Source organism: Labeo rohita, chromosome 8 (assembly GCF_022985175.1).
Source record: "Labeo rohita strain BAU-BD-2019 chromosome 8, IGBB_LRoh.1.0, whole genome shotgun sequence".
In the NCBI taxonomy this organism is placed as follows: domain Eukaryota; kingdom Metazoa; phylum Chordata; class Actinopteri; order Cypriniformes; family Cyprinidae; genus Labeo; species Labeo rohita.
Genome location: NC_066876.1, coordinates 8245297 through 8266662, shown reverse-complemented (window position 1 = coordinate 8266662; position 21366 = coordinate 8245297). Strand labels below are relative to the sequence as shown.

Below are 21366 nucleotides of genomic sequence, written 5' to 3'. Positions count from 1 at the left end.
GTTCTCATGAATCATTCATGATCCAGCTTCACCTACAAGAAACAACTATAGAAGTAGTTATTATAAGGGTTTTTATTAATCTTTGCAAATTGCCTTTTCCTAATAATGTGCTAGTTAGCAAGTTCTGCGGCTAAAGTTTATAGCCTCAAAGTACGACTCGTCACCCCACAGAAGAGGGCTGAGCAGAGCTCATTAGCATTTAAAGAGACATGCACTGAAACAGGTTGCTGTGAAAAGAGCTGTTTTTGACAAGATAAAAAGGGTGTTGTTTTACACTACCACTGAGAATTTTTAACCAAAGTAGGTTATAGACTTTTCATTAAAACCCTAAAGAATCATATCAACTTGTGGAAAATTGGCATCCGATGACCTCTATATTGCATACTTCATCCAGGGTAATATAGATTGTATTGTAAAGGGATAGTTCATCCAAAAATCTATAAATTGTATAATTTACTCACCTTTATGTCATACCAAACCTGACTTTCTTTCCTGTGTGGCACACAAATGCAGTACACTTTTATATATAGAAAGTAATACTTTTATTCAGCAAGGACTCATTAAACCAATTAAAATTGACAGTAAAAATCTATGAATGGTTGTTTTCAAAATTGATAATGATAAGAAATGAGCAGCAGATCAGCATATTAGAATGATTTCTGAAGGATCATGTGACACTGAAGACTGGAGTAATGATGCTGAAAATTCAGCTTTACATCACATGAATTTAATTACATTTTAAAATATATTAAAGGAGAAGTCCACTTCCAAAACAACAATTTACAAATAATTTACTCACCCCCTTGTCATCCACGATATTCATGTCTTTCTTTCTTCAGTTGTAAAGACATTGTTTTTTGAGGAAAACTTTTTAGCATTTTTCTCCATATAATGGACCGATATGGTGCCCCTTTTTTGAACTTCCAAAATGCAGTTTAAATGCGGCTTCAAACAATCCCAGCTGAGAAAGAAGGGTCTTATCTAGCAAAACGATCAGTTATTTTAATAATAATTTATATTTATATAATGCCAAACGTGTATCTTGTCTTGCTGCCTGGACTGTTTTTGTTCCGGTTCATGACAGTTAGGGTATGTCAAAAAACTCCCATCTCATGTTCTCCCTCAACTTCAAAATCGTCCTATATCGCTGTTTTACCTTTTGTTAAGGGTGTTTGATCTTCTTTGCATGTTCACTTTGCCAAGACTGTGTCAGTACTTCTGCAGCAATGTAGGATGATTTTGAAATGATTTTTGAAGTTGAGGGAGAAAATACGGTCAGAGTTTTTTGACATACCCTAACTGTCTTAAACCACGACAGAAGAAAGAAAGACATGAACATCTTAGATGACAAGGGGGTGAGTACATTATCTGTAAATTTTTGTTTTGGAAGTGGACTTCTCCTTTAAATTAGAAATCAGTTATTTTGAATTATAATAATATTTCGCAATATTACTGTTTTTACTGTATTTTTGATCAAATAAATGCAGCCTTGGTGAGCAGAAGACTTTCTAAAATCGACCGATAGTTTATCTGGTAGAATCTTCAAGTTGCTCTTTTATATAAAACAAAAGTTCTTCAACAGAACAAAGAAAGTCATATGGGTTTGACAAGACCCATAGGTGAGCAAATGATGACAAGGGTTTTCATTATAGGGTGCAGTTAGCCAAAGTGAAATAATCATCTAAAAGTATGTAACACAGCATATATCTTTCTCCAAGAATGTGACGTTCAGCTGTTCTCTCCTTCTGGAGTCATTGAGAATCCAATCAAGAGCGCAGCCGCCTCCAACACTCAGAACTGTCGCGTGTTCATCGATGCTCCACCTGCTTTCAGGATTCAGATCAGAGCGCTTTCTGTGCTCAACAACACTGATACAAACTTCACATACATACTGGTAAGTCACTATTCATCCTTTATATAAACAAACACTATCGTTCAAAAGTTTGGGGTCAGTAAGATGATTTTCTGAGAGTCATTTGCATTAGGTAGAAATTCAGCAAGCATCTAGTAAAAATAAGCAATTGTGCAAGTGCTAAATTTGGTACACATTGTGGTTGTAAATGATGCCCCATGGGTTAAACATAAACACATGTTTATGTTGTGAATCTCTAATGTTTTCTTTCCCCTACCCAGATTCGGGATGTGGATGCCTTGAAGACGACCATTTTCAGAGGGTCTCAGCTCTTCCTCTGGAGCTCCTCAGGAAACAGGGCTGAAGTGGAATTCCATGGGGAGTATCAGCAAATCAAAGGCATGTTCAGGGCTGAGTATTCATACATAAACCCTTCTGAAGAACAACCAGTGTAGTCTGTAAAAGAGCTTCGAGTCCACAAAGAGCCATGGAGCATTTAAAAATCATCCTAGGTATAATTTAGCCAGTTTAGCACGACAGAATCACAACTGAAGATAGGTTTTATTAACTTTATATCAAATATATCATATAATCATATATTTTTGTTCATATAGTTCATAAATCATACAATTTGCTGTTTATATATAAGTGCTTCTGTATATTTATTGTAATGAATATAAGTTAATCTATGTAAACTGACAATAATGTGTGTCAAGTCTACTGCTAAGCTATCAGCACAAAATAAATAACAATCATAATTTGTTTTCTTATATTTTACAGAGTGATTTAGAAAAAGTCAGTATGGCTCTGAGTTTAACATAACAGTCCTATTTACCATTTGTGAAACTCAAATAAGTATACTTCATTTTTACGCATACGTTATCGACAGACTTTCAAACTCTGTATGCATAGCATATCCGTAAAAAACTGAAGTACACTTTGGGTTTAACATGATATGGCACCGAGTAATATCAAGAGCCTTCTCACACTTACCATTTGTACAGTTGAAACTAAGAACAGAATGAGTGTTTCTGCCTGTCCTAGTTTATGTCTGTAGCAGCCTCTTAGCCCATAGTCACTTTCCTGAAAGGTGAAGTGTGTAATTTTTGTGCCACTAAATCCAGTGTGAAAATAATGACTGTTTTTAAACTGGTTTTCTGTTGTTCAGTGGTTGGAAATAGTCCAGGCATAAACTTGCGCTATTGAGTCACTGTGTCAGGCTTGTCAGGTTGCTCAAACAAACAAATAGGTTTTAAAAGCACCACATAGTCACAATGTTTACACTTTGCAAGGGAATCAACCTAAGAATGGTGTTGAGGTCAAAAGTCTGCATCCCCCTTTCAGAATCATTAAAAATGTTAATTATTTTACCAAAATTAGAGGGATCACACAAAATGCATGTTATTGTTTATTTAGTACTGACCTGAATAAAAAGGTTTCACATAATAGATGTTTACATATAGTCCACAAGAGAAAATAATAGTTGAATTTATAAAATTCCCACAAAAAGGTCCCACAAATTCTTTGGTTTTCCAGCATTTTTGTGTATTTGAACGCTTTCCAATAATGACTGTATGATTTTGAGATGCATCTTTTCACACTGAGGACAACTGAGGGACTCATATGCAACTATTACAGAAAGTTCAAATGCTCACTGATGCTTCAGAAGGGAAAACCATGTGTTAAGAGCTGGGGGTGAAAACTTTTGAACAGAATGGAGAAGGGAATTTTTCTTATTTTGACCAAATATCATATTTTTTTTTTCATTTAGTACTGCCCTTCAGAGGCTACAGAAGACAGTCACATGTTTCCCAAAATACAAAATAAGTTAAATATACCCTAATATTCAAATTCCAAAACTTTTCATCCCCAGCTCTTAATGCATTGTGTTTCATTCTGGAGCATCAGTGAGTGTTTGAACCTTCTGTAATAGTTGCATATGAGTCCCACAGTTGTCTTCAGTGTGCAAAGATGGATCTCAACATCATACAGTCATTACTGAAAATGGTTCAAATACACAAAAATGCTGGAAAACCAAAGAATTTGTGGGACCTGAAGGATTTTTCTGAAGAACAGCAGGCAGTTTAACTGTTCAGGACAAACAAGGGACTCGCAGGAGAAAACACAGCTGTGGGTCATTCAGGTAACAACACAGTATTAAGAATCAAGCCTATGTAAACTTTTGAACCGGGTCATTTTTTATAAATTCAACAATTATTTTCTCTTGTGGACTATATGTAAACATTTTTTATGTGAAATATCTTATTCAGGTCAGTACTAAATTAAACAATAACATGCATTTTGTATGATCCCTCTTATTTTGGTAAAATAATTAATATTTTTAATAATTCTAAAAAGGAGGATATAAACTTTTGAACTCAACTGTAGTCTCTGCACAATGAAAGAAAAAAAAGAAAAAAAAAAAAAAAAAAAAAAAAAAAAAATCACACGTCAGCGTTAAGATATGGAATACCGATAGAAAACCAATATGTCAGGATAATGACACACAAAGTGGTAAAAGCCTCCAGTCTGAAAGGATTTCAGGGCTTCTGTGAGAGTTTCTTTTGCTATTCATGAGGTTTCATCACTCATTGGGTCTTAGACACCTGCTCCAGGAGAGTCTTCATGTCCAGAAGCGAGTTCTCTAAAAACTGTGACAGTTTTGTGGCGTTTGTTTCTTCGCAGCTATTGAAGGCGGTCACAGCAAAGTTGATATGGTCATCCATGGGGTTGTAGCAGACACCGTAACCATCAGGAACCATGGGTCCGAAACACATAACACAGTCTGTCTTTGATCCAACCTGAAAACAAAGAGCTTACATAAAAGTGCTGCATTTTTATCTTCCATGTCAGTCTTAGATGCACGTTCACAAGAGTACATGACACATGCATGAGCATTCCTCTGCTTGTAAGTTTTGTTGTCTTTGAAAAATATTCTCATAGGTTCTTAAAATTAGGGTTGAACCACTGATGTCACATGGACTATTTTATCGATGTCCTTTTACCTTTCTGGGCCTTGAACATGTCGGTTGCACTGCTGTTTATGTATTTGTAGTGTAAAGTATATCAAAGGGCAGTATGACTTGGAAAGTATTACATGTCAGTGAGACACTCAAGATCAATCGTAACCACCAGGACAAACCTCATTATCAACGCCTAATTAGGATAGATGTACTAGAAGGTACTATTATTTGTTTGTATCTTGATTTTGAGATTCTAGCAAACATTGTGCTGTTATTGGCTGAGGGTTAGCTGTTATGCTAGTGCACAATAACCTTTCTGAAGGATCTCAATGTTATGAGCAGCTTAAGTCTATTTGTAGCAAGGTCCCTTATCTCATCACTTCAGCCTAAACCGTTTGAGCATTTGTTTGGTGAACCTGACACAATGCAAAGCAGGCCAACTATGCAAACCCACAAGATGTAAGAAAGCACTACAACTCATTTCACATGCAGAGAGCCTAGCTAATAATAACAGAGGTCATTTACATGTAGACGTCTTACAGGTACAGTAGCGAAAATGCAAAACAGGTTTATTGTGCTCTTTTACAAAGTTTTTATTTTGTTTTGGGGTGTACTATAAAATGCTTTCATGCTTAACATAATTTACATTACAGTACATCTCTCCCAGCCTGGCACATAAGGCTTGATTAGTTCCGGGTTTAATGATGGCCCGCCTTATATATAAAAACAAAATGTGTTGTGATTGGTTAGCTGTCCCACTGCATTGCAACTGGCGAACAGCTTAGACAGTGTTTCAGTACTGCCACGCCTCTTGTCAAAGAAGCTAGTTCCGTGTACAACTGTTAGCGCAAGCTAGATTAAAGTGATTGTTACGTTTTAAATATGGATATTTTTCTTACAAAAACGCATTGATGCGCTACAGGAGGCCTTTATTAACAACCCGGAGGGCTTGGGAGGGCCAGGTTAAATATTAATATAACTCCGATTGCATTTGTCTGAAAGAAGGAAGTCATAGCTTAACATTATCAAAGAATATAAATCTCTTACCACACACTGCACACGTCTGCGGCGTGTTACGGCTCCAATGCGGCAACCGGAGTAGATTGCGGCTTCGGCACGTGTTTCGACCCCCTGTACTGCACATATCTGCGGTGCGTTACAGCTCTGAAGCGGCCACTCTAGTCAATGCTTGTGTTTATACCTGCCACGCTGCGGCTCGTTTAAGCGGTTCTCTGCGCTGCATCGCTAAAGTTAGGCTAATCCCCCACCTCCTCCCTACCCTCCCTCCAACAATGTGAATTTCTGTGGGCGGGATTTATTTTAATGATATTCTAATGGGCCATGTTGTGACATCATTGTATGCGGAAAACAAACGCTGTAGTCCAAAGGAGCCGTTCGTTGTAGTTCTTGAAAAGGGATTTTTTAAAAACAAAAATATATTCTTTTGGAGTGGACTTTGAGATTTGTAACTTTGTAGACCTTTTTTATGCCTAAAGATACACACCACACACCACACATAACCCAGTCTGTTATGATTGGTCTACTGCGTGCAACGCCCATCACCATTACGTTAAACACCAAAACAGCCATGGTATATGTGTTAGCCCAATGCAGAAATAAATTGATAAAGCACTGTAGTTTGTACACCAACATATTGCTCTATTCGTTATCAGAACTCCAAGTAATAACAACGACAAACATTCATTACTCATCGACACATTTCTAGACAATTGCGAGCGAATGGATATTGCTGTTAGCCGGTTAGCCAGAGACCTACAAGCTGCGCGGAGCGAACACAACACACAACTAAATACATATTTTGCATGCTACAGAGTACATGAGAGCAACAATTTTTAAAAGATTACTCCACTTTCAGAATAAAAAATTGCTGATAATTAACTCACCCCCATGTCATCCAAGATATTCATGTTTTTGAGGAAAACATACAAGGATTTTTCTCCATAGAACTTAAAAAAGTTAAAAAAGTAGTTTCAATGCAGCTTCAAAGGGCTCTAAACAATGCCAGCTGAGAAATAAGGGTCTTATCTAGCAAAACAATTGGTCATTTTCTTAAAAAAATATTAATACACTCTTTAACCACAAATGCTCATCTTGTCTAGCTCTGCAATTCGCATGCATACTCTGTGTACTCCTGTTCAAGACAGTTAGGGTATGTCAAAAAACTCCCATCTCATTTTCTCCTCCAACTTTAAAATCGCACTACATCGCTGTTTTAACTTTTTTTGTAAAGGGTGTTTGACCCTCGTTGCATGTTCACTTTGTAAACACTGGGTCGGTACTTCTGCAGCAATGTAGGATGATTCTGAAGTTGAAGAAGAAAATGAGATGGGAGTTTTTTGACATACCGTAACTGTCCCCTAACAGATTTAACCTCACAGTGCAGAGCACAGCATCTTCTCCACATGATGCCACCCACAGGAATCCACTATGGTGTTTGATTTTTCAAGTTATCCCGGGTCTGTGCGCGAAACAAGTGGGCGGGCAATATGCTAATGTTTCAAGCTGACATCAACATGAAACAGCTTGGGATTCGTTTTAAAAACAACTTGTTTAAATGATTCCGAAACGACACTTTCTTCTGGGAGGCAATACCTTTATACATGGTGCACTTTCAGATTTAAAACTTTGCAGGATGTTTAGAGCTGTTTTACACACTGCATGAAAGGTAATTTTCAAAAATCCATAATAGGGGCACTTTGACTGGTGGACATGGCCTTGTAAAACTGTTTTTGGAGAAAGCAACCTTAACTATTGATGTAAGTGATCTTATGGTTACTTCATGATGTTTTTTTTTGTCATTTTTGAGCTTGACAAACCCAGTGCCCACTCACTTTCATTATATTCATTATTATTTAAAAAGCAGAAGAAAGTCCAATATAAGATGGCATTAGAGTGAATCAATACCAGCTAATTTCCAAGAATTACCATGTTCTGTTTATATTTATTAAGCGCCCAGAAGGAAGCAGCAACCGTATTTAAATATGGTGTGTTCGTGGCCTTAAGAAGCCATCGAGAACCGAGTTTACAAACCTGACTTGTGTAGAGATTAAAATGTGAAGCCACAGCGAACGAGGTGTCCATGAAGATCTCAGGTAAAGAAGTCAGATCCTCAATGGCTATCATCTTTAGCCCCAGCATGTGCCTCTCTACACCTTGTCCATGGATGGCCTGATTACAAGGAAACAAAAACTAAGATCAGGAGGAGGCAAAAAGACACAGGATCCATAAAATAAAGGGGACATCGGATGAAAAATTCACTTTTACATGGTGTATGCATATGAGTGTGTCTTAGCAGTGTGGACACAACCACCCTACAATGATAAAAATCCAGTCACTTATTTTTTTAATCCCCAAAAAAACTAAACGGTCTCAATTATCAAGCCGTTTTGATTTTTTGAGCAGTATGACGTCACACTGCACAAGCCCCGCCCATGACTGCTGAAAGGGGTGGAGTGAGCAGTAGCTCATTATCATTTAAAGAGACATGCACTGAAATGAGTTGCTGTGAACAGAGCTGTTTTTGACAAGGTAAAAAGGGTGTTTTATTACACAACCATTGAGGAATCAATTTTTCAGACATTTCATGAACACCCTAAAGAATCGTACCAATTTGTGAAAAATAGGCATCCGATGTCCCCTTTAAAATTAAAGTTCACTTTCAGAACAAAAATTTACATATAATTTACTCCCCCCCTTGTCATCCAAGATGTTCATGTCTTTCTTTGTGGAGTTGTAAAGAAATTATGTTTTTTTAAGGAACATTTCAGGATTTGTCTCCATATAATGGATATGTATGGTGCCCCCGAGTTTGAACATCTAAAATGCTGTTTAAATGCAGATTCAAAGGGCTCTGAGTGATTCCAGCCTCAGTTATTTAAAAAAAAAAAAAAAAAAAAAAAAGACAATTTATATACTTTTTAAATGCAAACGCTCCTCTTGAGCACTATTTGGACAGGACTAGTTTTACAGGTGGTTGTTACAGAAATTTGTGTTTCAAAGATTTTAATCCTGTCCGCATCTGCCACGTCTGTGTTTTTCTCACACAACCTCTGTAATAATTCCAGAGGAAACTACCTACTGTTTTTCGGCAAACTCAGTGACCCTCTGAGAAAACTAATCCCGTCCGAATGCGAATGTCTGTGATTGCAGATGATATTTTTTTCACAACACGTTTCCTTTTGCGTTTTGGCCAACGTGAATTACCATAGATACTCTTAACGTGTGCATTTTTGATATGTTTGCCTCCCAGCAAAGAAATAAAAAATAACAATAATAAAATCAAGAGCCAGATCACATTAACTACTGTAATATCAGCGTCAGGTAAAATCACTCACATTCATTTCTGCACTCATTAATGTTACATAATGTTTTAATTACATATGTACATTTATGAATATTATAAATTAAACATTGTTTTACTACAAATAAATAAAAATAAATAAAATAGTTAAACTAAAGTAACCACACATTAACCACTTTTTTGCTATACTAGCCATACAGATTCACCATGGTATTTGTAGTAAAACTGTGTTTATACTATGTGTAATCAATCTGACTATACGCAATGCACGTTAGTCCCGTCAGAATTGATGCAAGACAAATCGCAGACATCAGGTGATAAGAATCAAAACTCTTTGGTAGGACTTTGGTCTAGCTCTGTGTGAACTGTGTGTATTCCTGTTTATGCCAGTTAAGGAATGTCGAAAAACTCCCATCTCTTTTCATCTCCAACTTCAAAATCTCCCTACACTGCTGTTTTACCTTTTTTTGTAAAGGGTATTTGATCTTCTTTGCATGTTCACTTTGTAAACACAGTCAGTATTTCTGCAGCGATGTAGGACGATTTTGAAGTTGGAGGAGAAATTAAGATTGTAGTTTTTTGACATACCCTAACTGTCATAAACAAGATGACTGTTTGCAGTTATAAAGTACAAAATGTTTGTTTTTTTAGAAAATAACCGATTATTTTGCTAGATAAGACCATTCTTCCCCAGCTGGGGTCATTTAGAGCTCTTTGAAGCCGCAGTTAAACTGCATCTTACAATCGTAAGTTGGAAGTTCAAACTCAGGGGCACCATACATATCCATTATTTGGAGAGAAATCCTGAAATGTTTTCCTCAAAAAACAACTGAAGAAAGAATGACATAAACATCTTGGATGACAAGGGGGTGAGTACATTATCTGTAAATATTTGTTCTGGAAGTGAACTACTCTTGACAATAGGACAATATTTGGCTGAGATACAACTATTTGAATAAATGGAATTTGATGGTGCAAAAAAATCTAAATACTGAGAAAATCACCTTTAAAGTTTCCAAATGAAGTTCTTAGCAATGTATATTAGTAATCAAAAATTAAGTTTTGATATATTTACAGTAGGAATTTTACTAAATATCTCCATGGAACATGATCATTTATGCCATGTTTTTTGGCATAAAAAAAAAATCAATAATTTTGACCCATACAATGTATTTTTGGCTATTGCTACAAATACACCCCAGCAACTTAAGACTGGTTTTGTGGTCCAGGGTCACATTTAATGCTCACCATGTGTGTGTGCTCTCTGTGGACTTTGGTGGCCTTTTCGAGAAGTGCTGCTTTCTCACTATTCTGTAAATGTGAAATTAAAACAATTTGGGAATAAATAACATGGAAAATTCACAAAACTTACTCAAACAGGTTTGCTTAACTAAAATTATAAACTTGTACTTGTTTTGATGGATCATCCATGGCTTGTGTGAACTGGAGCGATTCTGTGGTGGTGGATCGAATGGCTTCAGTTCTGCCCAGTTTAAACATGCGTAAAGAGGCGCTTTCGTAGGTCGGACAGCACGTCTGATACATCCTAAAACCGGAACAAGACCAATCGTAAGTGGACTGGGATGGTTATAGATACATATAAGTATGTAAACACATAACAATCTGTGAGTACTGAAGAGCACAATGACAAAAAAGACCCATACCTTGCCACACTTTAATTAAAAACATGTACATAATACAAGTTTGCTAATTACGAGTATTTTATTTTGTCCACATGCAACTTTTCTACTTTCTGACAATTAGTAATCTACTAGTAATTAGACAGATCAGTAATGTTAGTAAAAACCACCACTTGGAAACCTTATTTTGTATCACCTTTGACAATGTTCTGCAATTCTCCACTTCCTGAATGAATTACATGTTTTAAAGGTGAAGTATGTAATTTTTACACCACTAGTGGCTCTAAACTGAATTGATTTTACTAAACAGAACTGTTTTCAAACCTTCTTTGGCTATGTAGTTACCTATGCAAATAGTGCTGCCCCAGATTCACGTCACTGGTTGAGCCAGAATATGATTTGTTGCACTACTCAAACAAACAGAGCTACAGTATTTATACTCTTTGAGAAAGTCAATGTACGAATGGCTTACTTATATCACTCTTCGCTAAGTCAGAAAAAGTATTTTAACATAAAAATTACATACTTGACCTTTAAAGATGTTGACAAGAAGAAATGTGGCATAAATGGCATGCATGCAACCTAGGAAACGAAGTGAGAGAAGCCGTTGGGATATGAAAACATGCTATCTGAAGGACTAGGGATTTTAGAGGCAGAGATGATTAGAGATTTTAGTGCCTTTTTCAGCACTAGGACGTCAAACTTACCTGTAGTATGCCAACTGAATAGCCATCTGGATAAATGCGTCTGGACTCATTTTATGAGACTTTGGGAATTTTCTTCCATAGTGTGTGAAGTTGAGCACTCGAACGTCCAGTTCATGCACCATTCTACACATATAAGAAGATTACAAGTACCTGTGCATAATGAAATATTCATCTATTGCAGGTGAATAAACACAATTATAACAGTTTGAAATGTGCTTACATGTTCATGTTCTGCTTGGCTTTCTCAATGTCCTTCTTGATTTCCGGCGTGATGTTGAATCGAAGCTTTTGCGGCATAGGAAGTGGAATCATGGGAGTTCGTACCATCTCAGTTCTCTTCCTATTGCAAACATGTTGCATAATATATTATCTATAAGCTTTCTAAACAACAATACTTTCACAAAAAAGCAAAACTTTACATTATCAAACCTATTCGGGGCCTTGTGTTTAGGGAGCCACATTATATCAGTATCATATCGTTTTCGTTTAAATTTATGGTTTGGTGTTTGATTGTGCATTCAGATTATTTAGATTTAGATTACCATCACATAACGTCACATAAAGTTAATTTTTAAGAAAAACAATTTCATAACACTGTTAAATCTTCAGCAAATCTCAAAATGAATATCCATTTTAATACTGTTACAATGTTATGATACCATTAAAACTAGCATTTAAAAGCATTTAAGACAATTAACTTTATTTTTGAGTTCTTTTTTATTTTTGAGTTTTTACTAATGCATTTAGACAAAACAGTGCAAAATTTAAATACCATACATTTATCTGTCATATGCCATGACAAAAATGATTATCGGCTTATCAGTATCGGTTCATACCTGTAAATGAATACATTTATACTACTGTTTACCAATTTTTGGAAAATCTAAATTTCTGTTTTTTTTAAATCAAAAATTAAATTGATCAAAAAATTGGCAGTAAAGACATTTAAAATGTTACAAAAATGTTTTATTTATCAAAGAATCCTGAAGAAATGGTTTCCTCAAAAATATTAATTAGCACAACTGTTTTTAACATTGATACTAATAATAAATGTTTCTTGAGCTGCAAGAAACACTGAAGACTGGAGTAATGATGCTAAAAATTGCATCATAGGATCAAATTACATATTAAAATATATTAAAATAGAAAACAGTTCTTTATTGTAATAATATTTCATAATATTGCTGTTTTACTGTATTTTTGATCAAATAATTTTAACCTTGGTGAGCATAAGAGACAAAACATTAAAAAATCTTACCATTCCAAAAATTTTAATGTGCACTTTTTTATTTTGGCTGAAAATTCCTTATAAAAATTTCATTAAGAATTAAACTGTCATATCCTTACATATAGTCAACAACATGATCCACCAGGAAAACAATGGGAGGTCCCTCAGCTGGAGCATGTTCATAAGTGAGTCCACAAGATCCGTCCTCCCCAACTATGAACTGTGAGATACAGAAATGGAATATCTCTACATATCTGGATTCCTATCCACCCTGTGAACATACGCTGGATTCAATGATCATATATGTACGTCTATAAATGCATGATAATAACCTGCAGTGTTTTGTCAAACCATCGGTTCCCACTGTTCCAGCGACTGCCTCCGCCATGGAGCATTTGAGCAGCCACCTTGTTAAAGTACATCTCATCTGACACGCGTGGCATTGGTGCGTCAAGACACACTGTGAAGATGCTCTTCTGGATTGCCCTCACCGACTCCTTATTTGTCTTGTCTGGAACAGCATAAAGATGAATAGCACAGGCATGCAAAGGAAAATAAACACCATGTCCACCAACACAATGCCCAGTACTGAATAATTCATGCAAGCTCTAGAGTGGAAAAGTTAAGCAGGGTTCATAGGTTATGCAGAGCTGCACAATCCTTTATCAGAATTTGAAATTATGCAATTTATGCAAATTTGAAAATATGTATATATGTTCAAATAAATATCAGATTATATCACATTGTAGTTGTGCTGCTGTCTACGCAGGGTCAGAAAGCTCTCGGATTTCATCAAAAATATCTTAATTTGTGTTCCAAAGATGAACAAAGGTCTAACGGGTTTGGAACGATTTGAGGCTGAGTAATTTATGACAGAATTTCCTTTTTGGGTGAACTATCCCTTTAAGATTAAATATATGTATATATATAAAAAAAGTAAAAGTAAAGTTACAGAAGTTCATTGAAAATAAACAAATAAAATAAAATTGCTATAAAATAAAAGCCATATGTCTAATTAACCTATGATCCAAATTTGTAATATCCATATTGTTTAGGCAATAGCCAAATACCACTGGATGACACCCAAACTTCATCCATTTTTTTTTTTTTTATGAATCACAAATTTACATATTTCAGTCAAAATATTATTTATATCACACAAAAAGTCACCAAATATGAATCTTTGACTTAGACCTTTACTCCAGAGAAAGGAGCTCGATTAAAGGACTTAAAGTATCATTTTTTATATTTAATATATATATATCACATTAAAAAAAAAATTACATAAAATCCAATTTCTACAAAAACGTTTCAAGCTACATTCAAATGTGAATGAAATCATTTAAACCAGATTCCAATCAGACACACAAATAATTTAATTGGACAAAGAGTCTGAATAAGGCCTAAGAAATATGTGTCTTCTGCCTATTCTGATTCTGTTGACTTGATCAAACCCACAGCATACTATTTTTCAGTCAACTCACCCTTGATAAGGTTGTTATAGGCCTTGCCCCAGGTGTTACGGTGGTTGGAGGTCAAGATGCCAACCGGCTCTTTATTGGTCTGAAGGGAAGAGTTCCAGATCTTCTCCAGCTGAACATAGATCTGATCTACAGTCAGTGGTGAACCATCGCTGTTGAACACATCCAGAACAAAGAACTGAGGAATACAGAGAGAAAACAGGTATTTACTGTATATATTCATCTTTATTCATTTTATCTTACTGCACATCACCAACTAAAAAAATCAACTTCAGCACTGGCAAATACTAAAGCATCAAACCCAAATCTCAAATATATCCATCTTTTAATGCAAAAGCTGGGTCACAAAACATCTCATATTTTGCCTGATATTATTTTAAATGTATTGTCCTAATTATAAACACACTAGCTTGCAGTGCAAATAGTTTTACTGTTTACTGCACTGCTATTCCTTTAGTTCTTCACCTACAGCTGCTAATGAATTGGAATTCTTACACATTCATAGAAAACAGCTTTTCAAAATAAAGTAGATACTGTAATAGTCATTTAAAAACTGATTAAACTGTCAAAACCGAAAACGTTGAGCTGTTTTAACTGAAAGAAACTTGCACTGACTGATCTTAAAGGGATCATCGGATGCCCATTTTCCACAAGTTGATATGATTCTTTAGGGTCCTAATGAAAAGTCTATAAACACTTTGGTTAAAAATTCTCAATGGTTGTGTAAAACTACACCCTTTTTACCTTGCCAAAATCAGCTCTGCAAAAATCATCTCATTCTAAGGGGTTGTTCCTTTAAATGCAAACAGGCTCTGTTTGCCCCACCCCTGTCTTCTCTCTGTGGAGTGACGAGCCTGTTTACTTTAGCCACATTTAGCCATGTTTAGCCGCTAAACTTCTTAACTACCATGTTATAAGGAAAGGCGATCGCAAAGATTCATTAAAAAACCCTTATACTCACTTCTGCTGTAAGTGAAGCTGGATCACGAATGATTTGCGCGAACATAGACAGATAAATGTAGATCGGGAACCGCATTCCCTTCACAAACATATGTAATCCACTGCATCTTCAGCAGCTCAGATGTCGGGAGTAAATGACGACCACTATGTTCATTATTACATCCAGCAACACAACACTTCAATTGCTCAATCGGAGATATTCTTGTCTAACTTACATCCCTGCTCCAGCATCGAAACCATGGAGGTTACTAGACTGTGACAGCTGGTCTGAGGTAAGACGCTCATGCCAATCAACTTGGAAGCGGCCTCTGTTGGTGTGACACCACACCTACAGGCATCTGAGAATGGCTCGATTTGAAAAAGGGGAAATTATTTTTACAGATGAATTAAAAACCACTGCATGGATTTTTATGATTATAGGGTAGATTTGTACATACACTGCCAACACACATTCATGTTCAAACAACATGAAAAAGTGAACTTTGCATCCGATGACCCCTTTAAAATGTCAGTGCTTTTGTTTTGTCTCAAAATGCACACCTGTATTGTTTGTAAAATGTCCTAATTGAACTATGGACTAATCCTGGCTTAGTCTAAGCCCTGAAGGTGAAACCAGGCCATACAGTTTTGGGGTCATGAGATTTTTGTAATATTTTTAAAAGTCTCTTATGCTTATCATGCAAACATTTTCAGCAAAACAGTAATATTGTGAAATATTATTACAAGAAGCACCTGAAAGTTGTGGACCACTGTGATGTGTGTAGAAGGGGTCATTCCAATCGCGTAGTTCAGCACAGCGTCTCTTTTGGGTCCAGGGATCCGACATGAAGTCAGCACCTGGTAATACTGGTCCATGCACAAAGGCTTGCCACCCAGATATTCCACAGGCAATGTTCCACTATACCACAGTAAAGAAAGTCCATTAAAACAAACTGATACATCTGTATACTTTCCAAATGCTTCGGAAAACTATAAAATAACTCACCTATCAATCATTCTTTTGAAATCCAAAACCCCAGCAATGAGTTTAGCAGCAAACCTATAATCAAGAGAATGCTGGGAATGCTAAATCTGAACAGCCTATGAAAACATATTATGTCACTGGTGGAAAAATAAGCACACAGGTTGAAAAAAAAAAGATTTCTGAGTCATTTTATATAACAATTGTTTTCATTCACACTAAGGACTGTCAGCGATAAAAATACTGGTAACCTGTGGCTGAAAAGGGCAGACTATAGATATCAAGTAGCAGAGAACAACATGAATATGTAAACATATAAATGTCTATATTTCATGGTGGTTGGTGGTAATACCACCCTATGTATGTAGTAAACATACTACATAATAATGTATCTAACTAGACAAGAAATCTCTATGTATCAGCAGATAAACTACAGGTGTTGATAAGGGCAAATCTAAAAACAGGGCCGAATCTCAAGCGCACATCCCTTTGAAAAAACAGTGCAATGCCATGACTAACACATAGGCCAAAAATAGCCAAGCAAAGTGAGAACTCTGTGTAAAGGTCGATGTGAAACTTAAAACTCCTAATCTGAAGACCTCTCCAAAATGAGTCTGGAAATAAGTCAATACTCTTTGCTTTTCAAGAATAAAGCCACAAACATGCACTGCCTGGCCAAATAAAAAAAATGGATTAAAAATAAGCAAATACTTAAGACTCTAGGACTGAATCATTATTGCAGTGATTAATATGTTTCAGGTATATTGTATGCTTGCAAACAGTTCTTTTAAAGGGGTCATTGGATGCCCATTTTCCCAAGTATATATAACTGCAGACCGAAGATCTCCAAAATGGGGTGGGAACTCCAAAAGTGGGCAGAACCTCCAAAATGGGGCGGGGTCTGGTCGCACAAAGACTCCTCCTATTGGCTCTGGCTTCAGCCTATTGTTATTGACTTACATTTCAAAACTAAACATTATAAATTAAACATTGTTTGTAGTTGATCTCAAATAAAATAAACTATGCTAAATAAACTATTTATATAAATAAATATGCTCAGTGAGAGCAGAGCCCCAAAGCTTGTGGGCAGTGGTTAATGATATAAACGGGAATCACCCACGAGCTCTCCCACGAAGCGCAGGGGAAAGATTTTACTCTATGGCTTTGTTTTAAGCAACGGGGGCATCACAGGGCTTGAAATTCGCAGGGTAGGAGGGGGTAGTGACGTTGGATGTAACTAAAAAGGTCAATTTTTCTGGTGAGGTCCAGTTACAGAATGGCCCAGCAATCTCATATTGCATAATCTTATCAACTGTTTATCCACCACGGTATTCAGTGCCAATCCTGCCGTGCAGTAAATTTCACTGGTTAAGGTTAGGGTAAGGTGTGGGTTAGGTTTAGGGGTTAGCATTTGTGTAGTATAGTGTAGAAAATCAACACTGTGATTGACACATCCAATCCCTAAAATCTTTCAAATCAGCTGTGGGGCGGAGTTTGCGTTTAAGCGGATTGGGGGGAAAAATTGCGCATGCGTGTCATGTCCCTATCTGTCAAAGGGAGAAAGCCACGCCCTATTTTGGAGCACCCACCCCATTTTGGAGTTCCCGCCCCCATCAGGAGATCTCCAGGCTGCAGTTAAATACCCCTCTCCATTTTCCACAAGTTGATATGATTCTTTAGGGTCTTAATGAAAAGTCTATAACATGCTTTGGTTAAAATTTCTCAATAGTAGTGTAAAAAACACCTTTTTTACCTTGTCAAAATCAGCTCTGCAAAAATCAGCCTGTTCTGGTTAATGTTGCTTTAAATGTTAATGAGCTCTGCTCGCCCCGCCCCTCTCTTCTCTCTGTAGAGTGATGAGCCTGTTTACTTTAGCCACATTTAGCTGTGTTTAGCCGCTAAACTTGCTAACTAGCACATTATTAGGAAAGGCGATCGCAAAGATTTATAAAAAAAACCCTAACTCACTTCTGCTGTAGGTGAAGCTGGATCATGATTTGTGCGATCATGATTGATGATTCGTGTGAACATAGATGGATATATGTAGATCGGGAGGTACATTCCCTTCACAAACAAACGTAATTCAGTGCATCTTCAGCGGCTCAGATGTCGGGAGTAAATGACGACCACTATGTTCATTATTACATCCAGCAACACAACACCTCAGTCGCTCAATTCTTGTCTAAATTACATCCCGGCATCGAAACAATAGAGGTTGGACTGTTCCTGCTGATTTAAGGCGGGTCTGAGGTAAGACGTTCATGTCAATCAACTATCATGGGAGCGGCCTCTGTGGGTGTGACGCAACACCGACAGGCATCTGAGAACGGCTCGATTTGAAAAAGGGAGTATTATTTTTACAGATTAATTAAAAACCACCGCATGGATTTTTATCATTATAGGGTAGATTTGTACATACACTGCCAACACACATTAATGTTCAAACAACATAAAAAAGTGAAGTTTGCATCCAATCACCCCTTTAAAAAACATTTTTATCAACATTGAAAATGTGGTGCTTAACATTTTTTGTAGAAACTGTAATACATTTTTCAGGACTTATGATGAATAGAAAGTTCAAAAGAACAGAATTTATTTGAAATATAAATTTTATGGTACATTGTTAAATTCTGTACTACCATATTTGATCAGTTTAATGTATCATTGCTGAATTAAGTATTAATTTATTCTTATTTCACTGACTAACTTGTGTACAACGGTAGTGTATTTAAAACACATTTAAACAGTTACATATTTCACACACACATTGTCTTTAACACTTAAATTAGTTCAGTTATATCTTATTGCCAAAGTAAAAGAAACCACTGTCACCCACCTCATTTGTCCCTGACAGTCTTGGAAGTGCATTTTGGGTAAAACGACCCCTGGGCTTGTGTACATCGCCACAGGCATTCGAGAGTCCAAGTAGGCCGACTGCATCCACCAGTCAGACAGCTGCATCACACAATTGAAATACTTGGAGTAGTTACAAGTGTAATACACATGCAAAACAAAGTACTGTGTAGTTAAAAAAAAAATTGGAATTGGTACAGCATCCCATTTTTACCACAAGTCCTCTCTCCAAAGCCCCGCCTCCACAGACATTACATGCAAAATGATTGACACGCCTCTGCGTTATCTGATTGGCTAGCATGTGTAGGCACGGTGATTTTTTTTCTTTTGTTGTTTACAGATTTTAGTTGCCTGTGATCTTTCAACACACTTATTTCAGTTATATCAATCGGAAAGTAGGGCTATTTTGTGCGTGTTTTTAAAATATAATTCAAAAGTTTGTAAAAGTACATTTTAGTAGTGAATGGTTAAAATAAAAGTGATGAAATACAATGATTTATGGCACAAGAACAGGAAACCGCTGACACCCCTTGCCCTCACACACAGCGCTTCTTACGCACCCAGTTTTCGGTTTTGCGTGCCCGGCGCTCAAGGCTCTTCTGCAGTCTCTCTCCAACGCCACCGGGCCGCAGGAATTCGTCCATGAGCTCGCGTGTGTGCGTCATCTCCTCCTCGCTGATCAGCGGTTCGAGCGAGGCCAAATAGCGTGCGCATGTCTGCTTCAGCGGCGGAACGGGCAGCTTTGGCAGACTCTCCTGATGGACCAGCGGCCGCTCAGAAATTTGGACAACCGGCAATGGACTCAAAAGACGGCAGGGCTTCACCAGGCCCGTCCTTGTCTAAGAATACAGAGAACAGTTTATAAACATTTATTATTACAGGACATGGAATATAATAACCTAGCCGATCCTATATATATATGAAAATGAAACAGATTAAAAAAAAAAGATTATTATTTTACATAATAACAACAGCAATAATAATCTAGGTATAGTTTTTAATAATCTGCAGGCTTGGTGTCATGTGTCCAAAATATGTTATAATAATTTATTTCAATAGTATAGTAATTACAAATAGTAAAGTAATTTATTCAATTTACTAATTCAGTTTAATTATCTTATATAAATGCACGGTGCGTTTTATATGTAAATATCCTCCGGTCATATATAATAAAATATTTTTTTTTCTAACATTGTAGGTACAAATTTGCTTCTTTTTGCTGTGTTTCTGAAACCTGTGATCTTTCTCTACGACCTTCCAGCACTGTTTTCAAACTTTTAACTGAACTTGTTTGGTCTGTTGCACGACATGTTAATATCGATCAGCGATCTGTCTTGTTGTCAAAGTTGAACACAGTGGCATCCGTGTTTTTAGACATGTTTGTTGCTGGTTTGTCCTCTAATGTGGGTCATGTCAGCACGTCATAATTCAATCGTTGTTTTTAGACAGAAAAGATGCACAACAAACACAATGTTTCAGATCAGGTAGCAAAGAATGAAAAAAACTATCAGGACATCAAAAGCTATTCATGGGGCGTTACGGTTACTATTGGTTCATATAACTAGGCAGGCGTTTAATTAACTGATAAAGTCACTGCGTTTGCGTTACTGTCAGTATTGTACAGTATGATAATCATCACTTACCGCAGTTCTGGTCAAGACGCACAGCATGATTTTACGCAAATAATCCCGGAGAATTCAACTGACAGCTGAAGAACAGGATCTCCCCAACATTATGCGCTACAAGGGCGACCAAAACTTTCTTGACAAGTTATAACACGGGTCGTACACCTTCGCCCTCGCTCGGATAACATTGACAACTACAGCTACTAGCTTATTTTGCCCCTGAATGACTTGCACCTTAGTGCGCAAGGCGCAAAATAAAGAAAATTTAATGTATAGCTATACAATATTTATACATAAAAACATTTGTAACATGCAACGATAACTTCTATGTCTAATTTATTTATTAACCGTTGTTCATCAGTTCAAATGTAGAGTGGTCCAACGGACCAAATAAAACAAATAAACATTGCCATCTGTCGGCCTATTTGGACGTTCGCAACGTCATCGCTAAGCGACTGCCAATACATGACTTTTCAACTTCGATATAGCGGGTCTATGAAATTATTAACTTGTCATTTAATGCACCCATTGTAATTGGACAGGAAAAAAAGGTGTATGCATTTATATGTGGTGTTTCGTTTGTAAATATTATGAAATGTGTGATTATGTGTGTGTAAATATATATAAATAACGGTGTTCTGTTTGTTGTTCCCGTGATTTCAAAAACCATTATTATTATTATTATTATTATGTTGAAAACGGCTGAGTAGAATTTTTTCAGGTTTCTTTGATGAATAGAGAGTTCAGAAGAGCGGTATTTATCTGAAATAGAAAT

The 21366-nt window shown here is 36.5% G+C and overlaps 2 protein-coding genes across 2 annotated transcripts in view; one reads left to right on the top strand and one right to left on the bottom strand.

Annotated features, from left to right (window-relative positions):
- adamts13 (ADAM metallopeptidase with thrombospondin type 1 motif, 13) overlaps nt 1-3722 on the top strand; it is a 29675-nt gene extending 25953 nt beyond the window's left edge. The window contains exons 30-31 of the mRNA XM_051116807.1: nt 1719-1894; nt 2134-3722. Coding sequence (XP_050972764.1) covers nt 1719-1894; nt 2134-2307 — 350 coding nt within the window. The 3' untranslated portion in view covers nt 2308-3722. The remainder of the gene's footprint in view (nt 1-1718; nt 1895-2133) is intronic.
- Nucleotides 3723-4215: 493 nt separating this feature from the next.
- On the bottom strand, nt 4216-21022 carry zgc:154046 (Carnitine O-acetyltransferase-like). The gene is made up of 14 exons (XM_051116809.1): nt 20610-21022; nt 19527-19805; nt 18950-19068; nt 16138-16191; nt 15885-16050; nt 14196-14370; nt 13044-13222; nt 12831-12931; nt 11704-11823; nt 11484-11606; nt 10547-10682; nt 10385-10447; nt 7867-8004; nt 4216-4653 (listed from the first exon to the last, which is right to left on the bottom strand). The coding sequence occupies exons 1-14, from the start codon at nt 20634-20636 to the stop codon at nt 4441-4443; spliced, it is 1893 nt and encodes a 630-aa protein (XP_050972766.1). The 5' UTR covers nt 20637-21022; the 3' UTR covers nt 4216-4440.
- Between the last annotated feature and the right edge of the window lie 344 nt (nt 21023-21366).

Excerpts from the sequence above, each read along its gene's own strand:
- zgc:154046 (XM_051116809.1), bottom strand. The coding sequence starts at position 20,636 with ATGCTGTGCGTCTTGACCAGAACTGCG. Across the intron at positions 12,932-13,043 it reads GGTTTGACAAAACACTGCAG|TTCATAGTTGGGGAGGACGG; the intron begins GTTATTATCATG and ends TGTATCTCACAG. Across the intron at positions 10,448-10,546 it reads TGGATGATCCATCAAAACAA|AATAGTGAGAAAGCAGCACT; the intron begins GTACAAGTTTAT and ends TCACATTTACAG.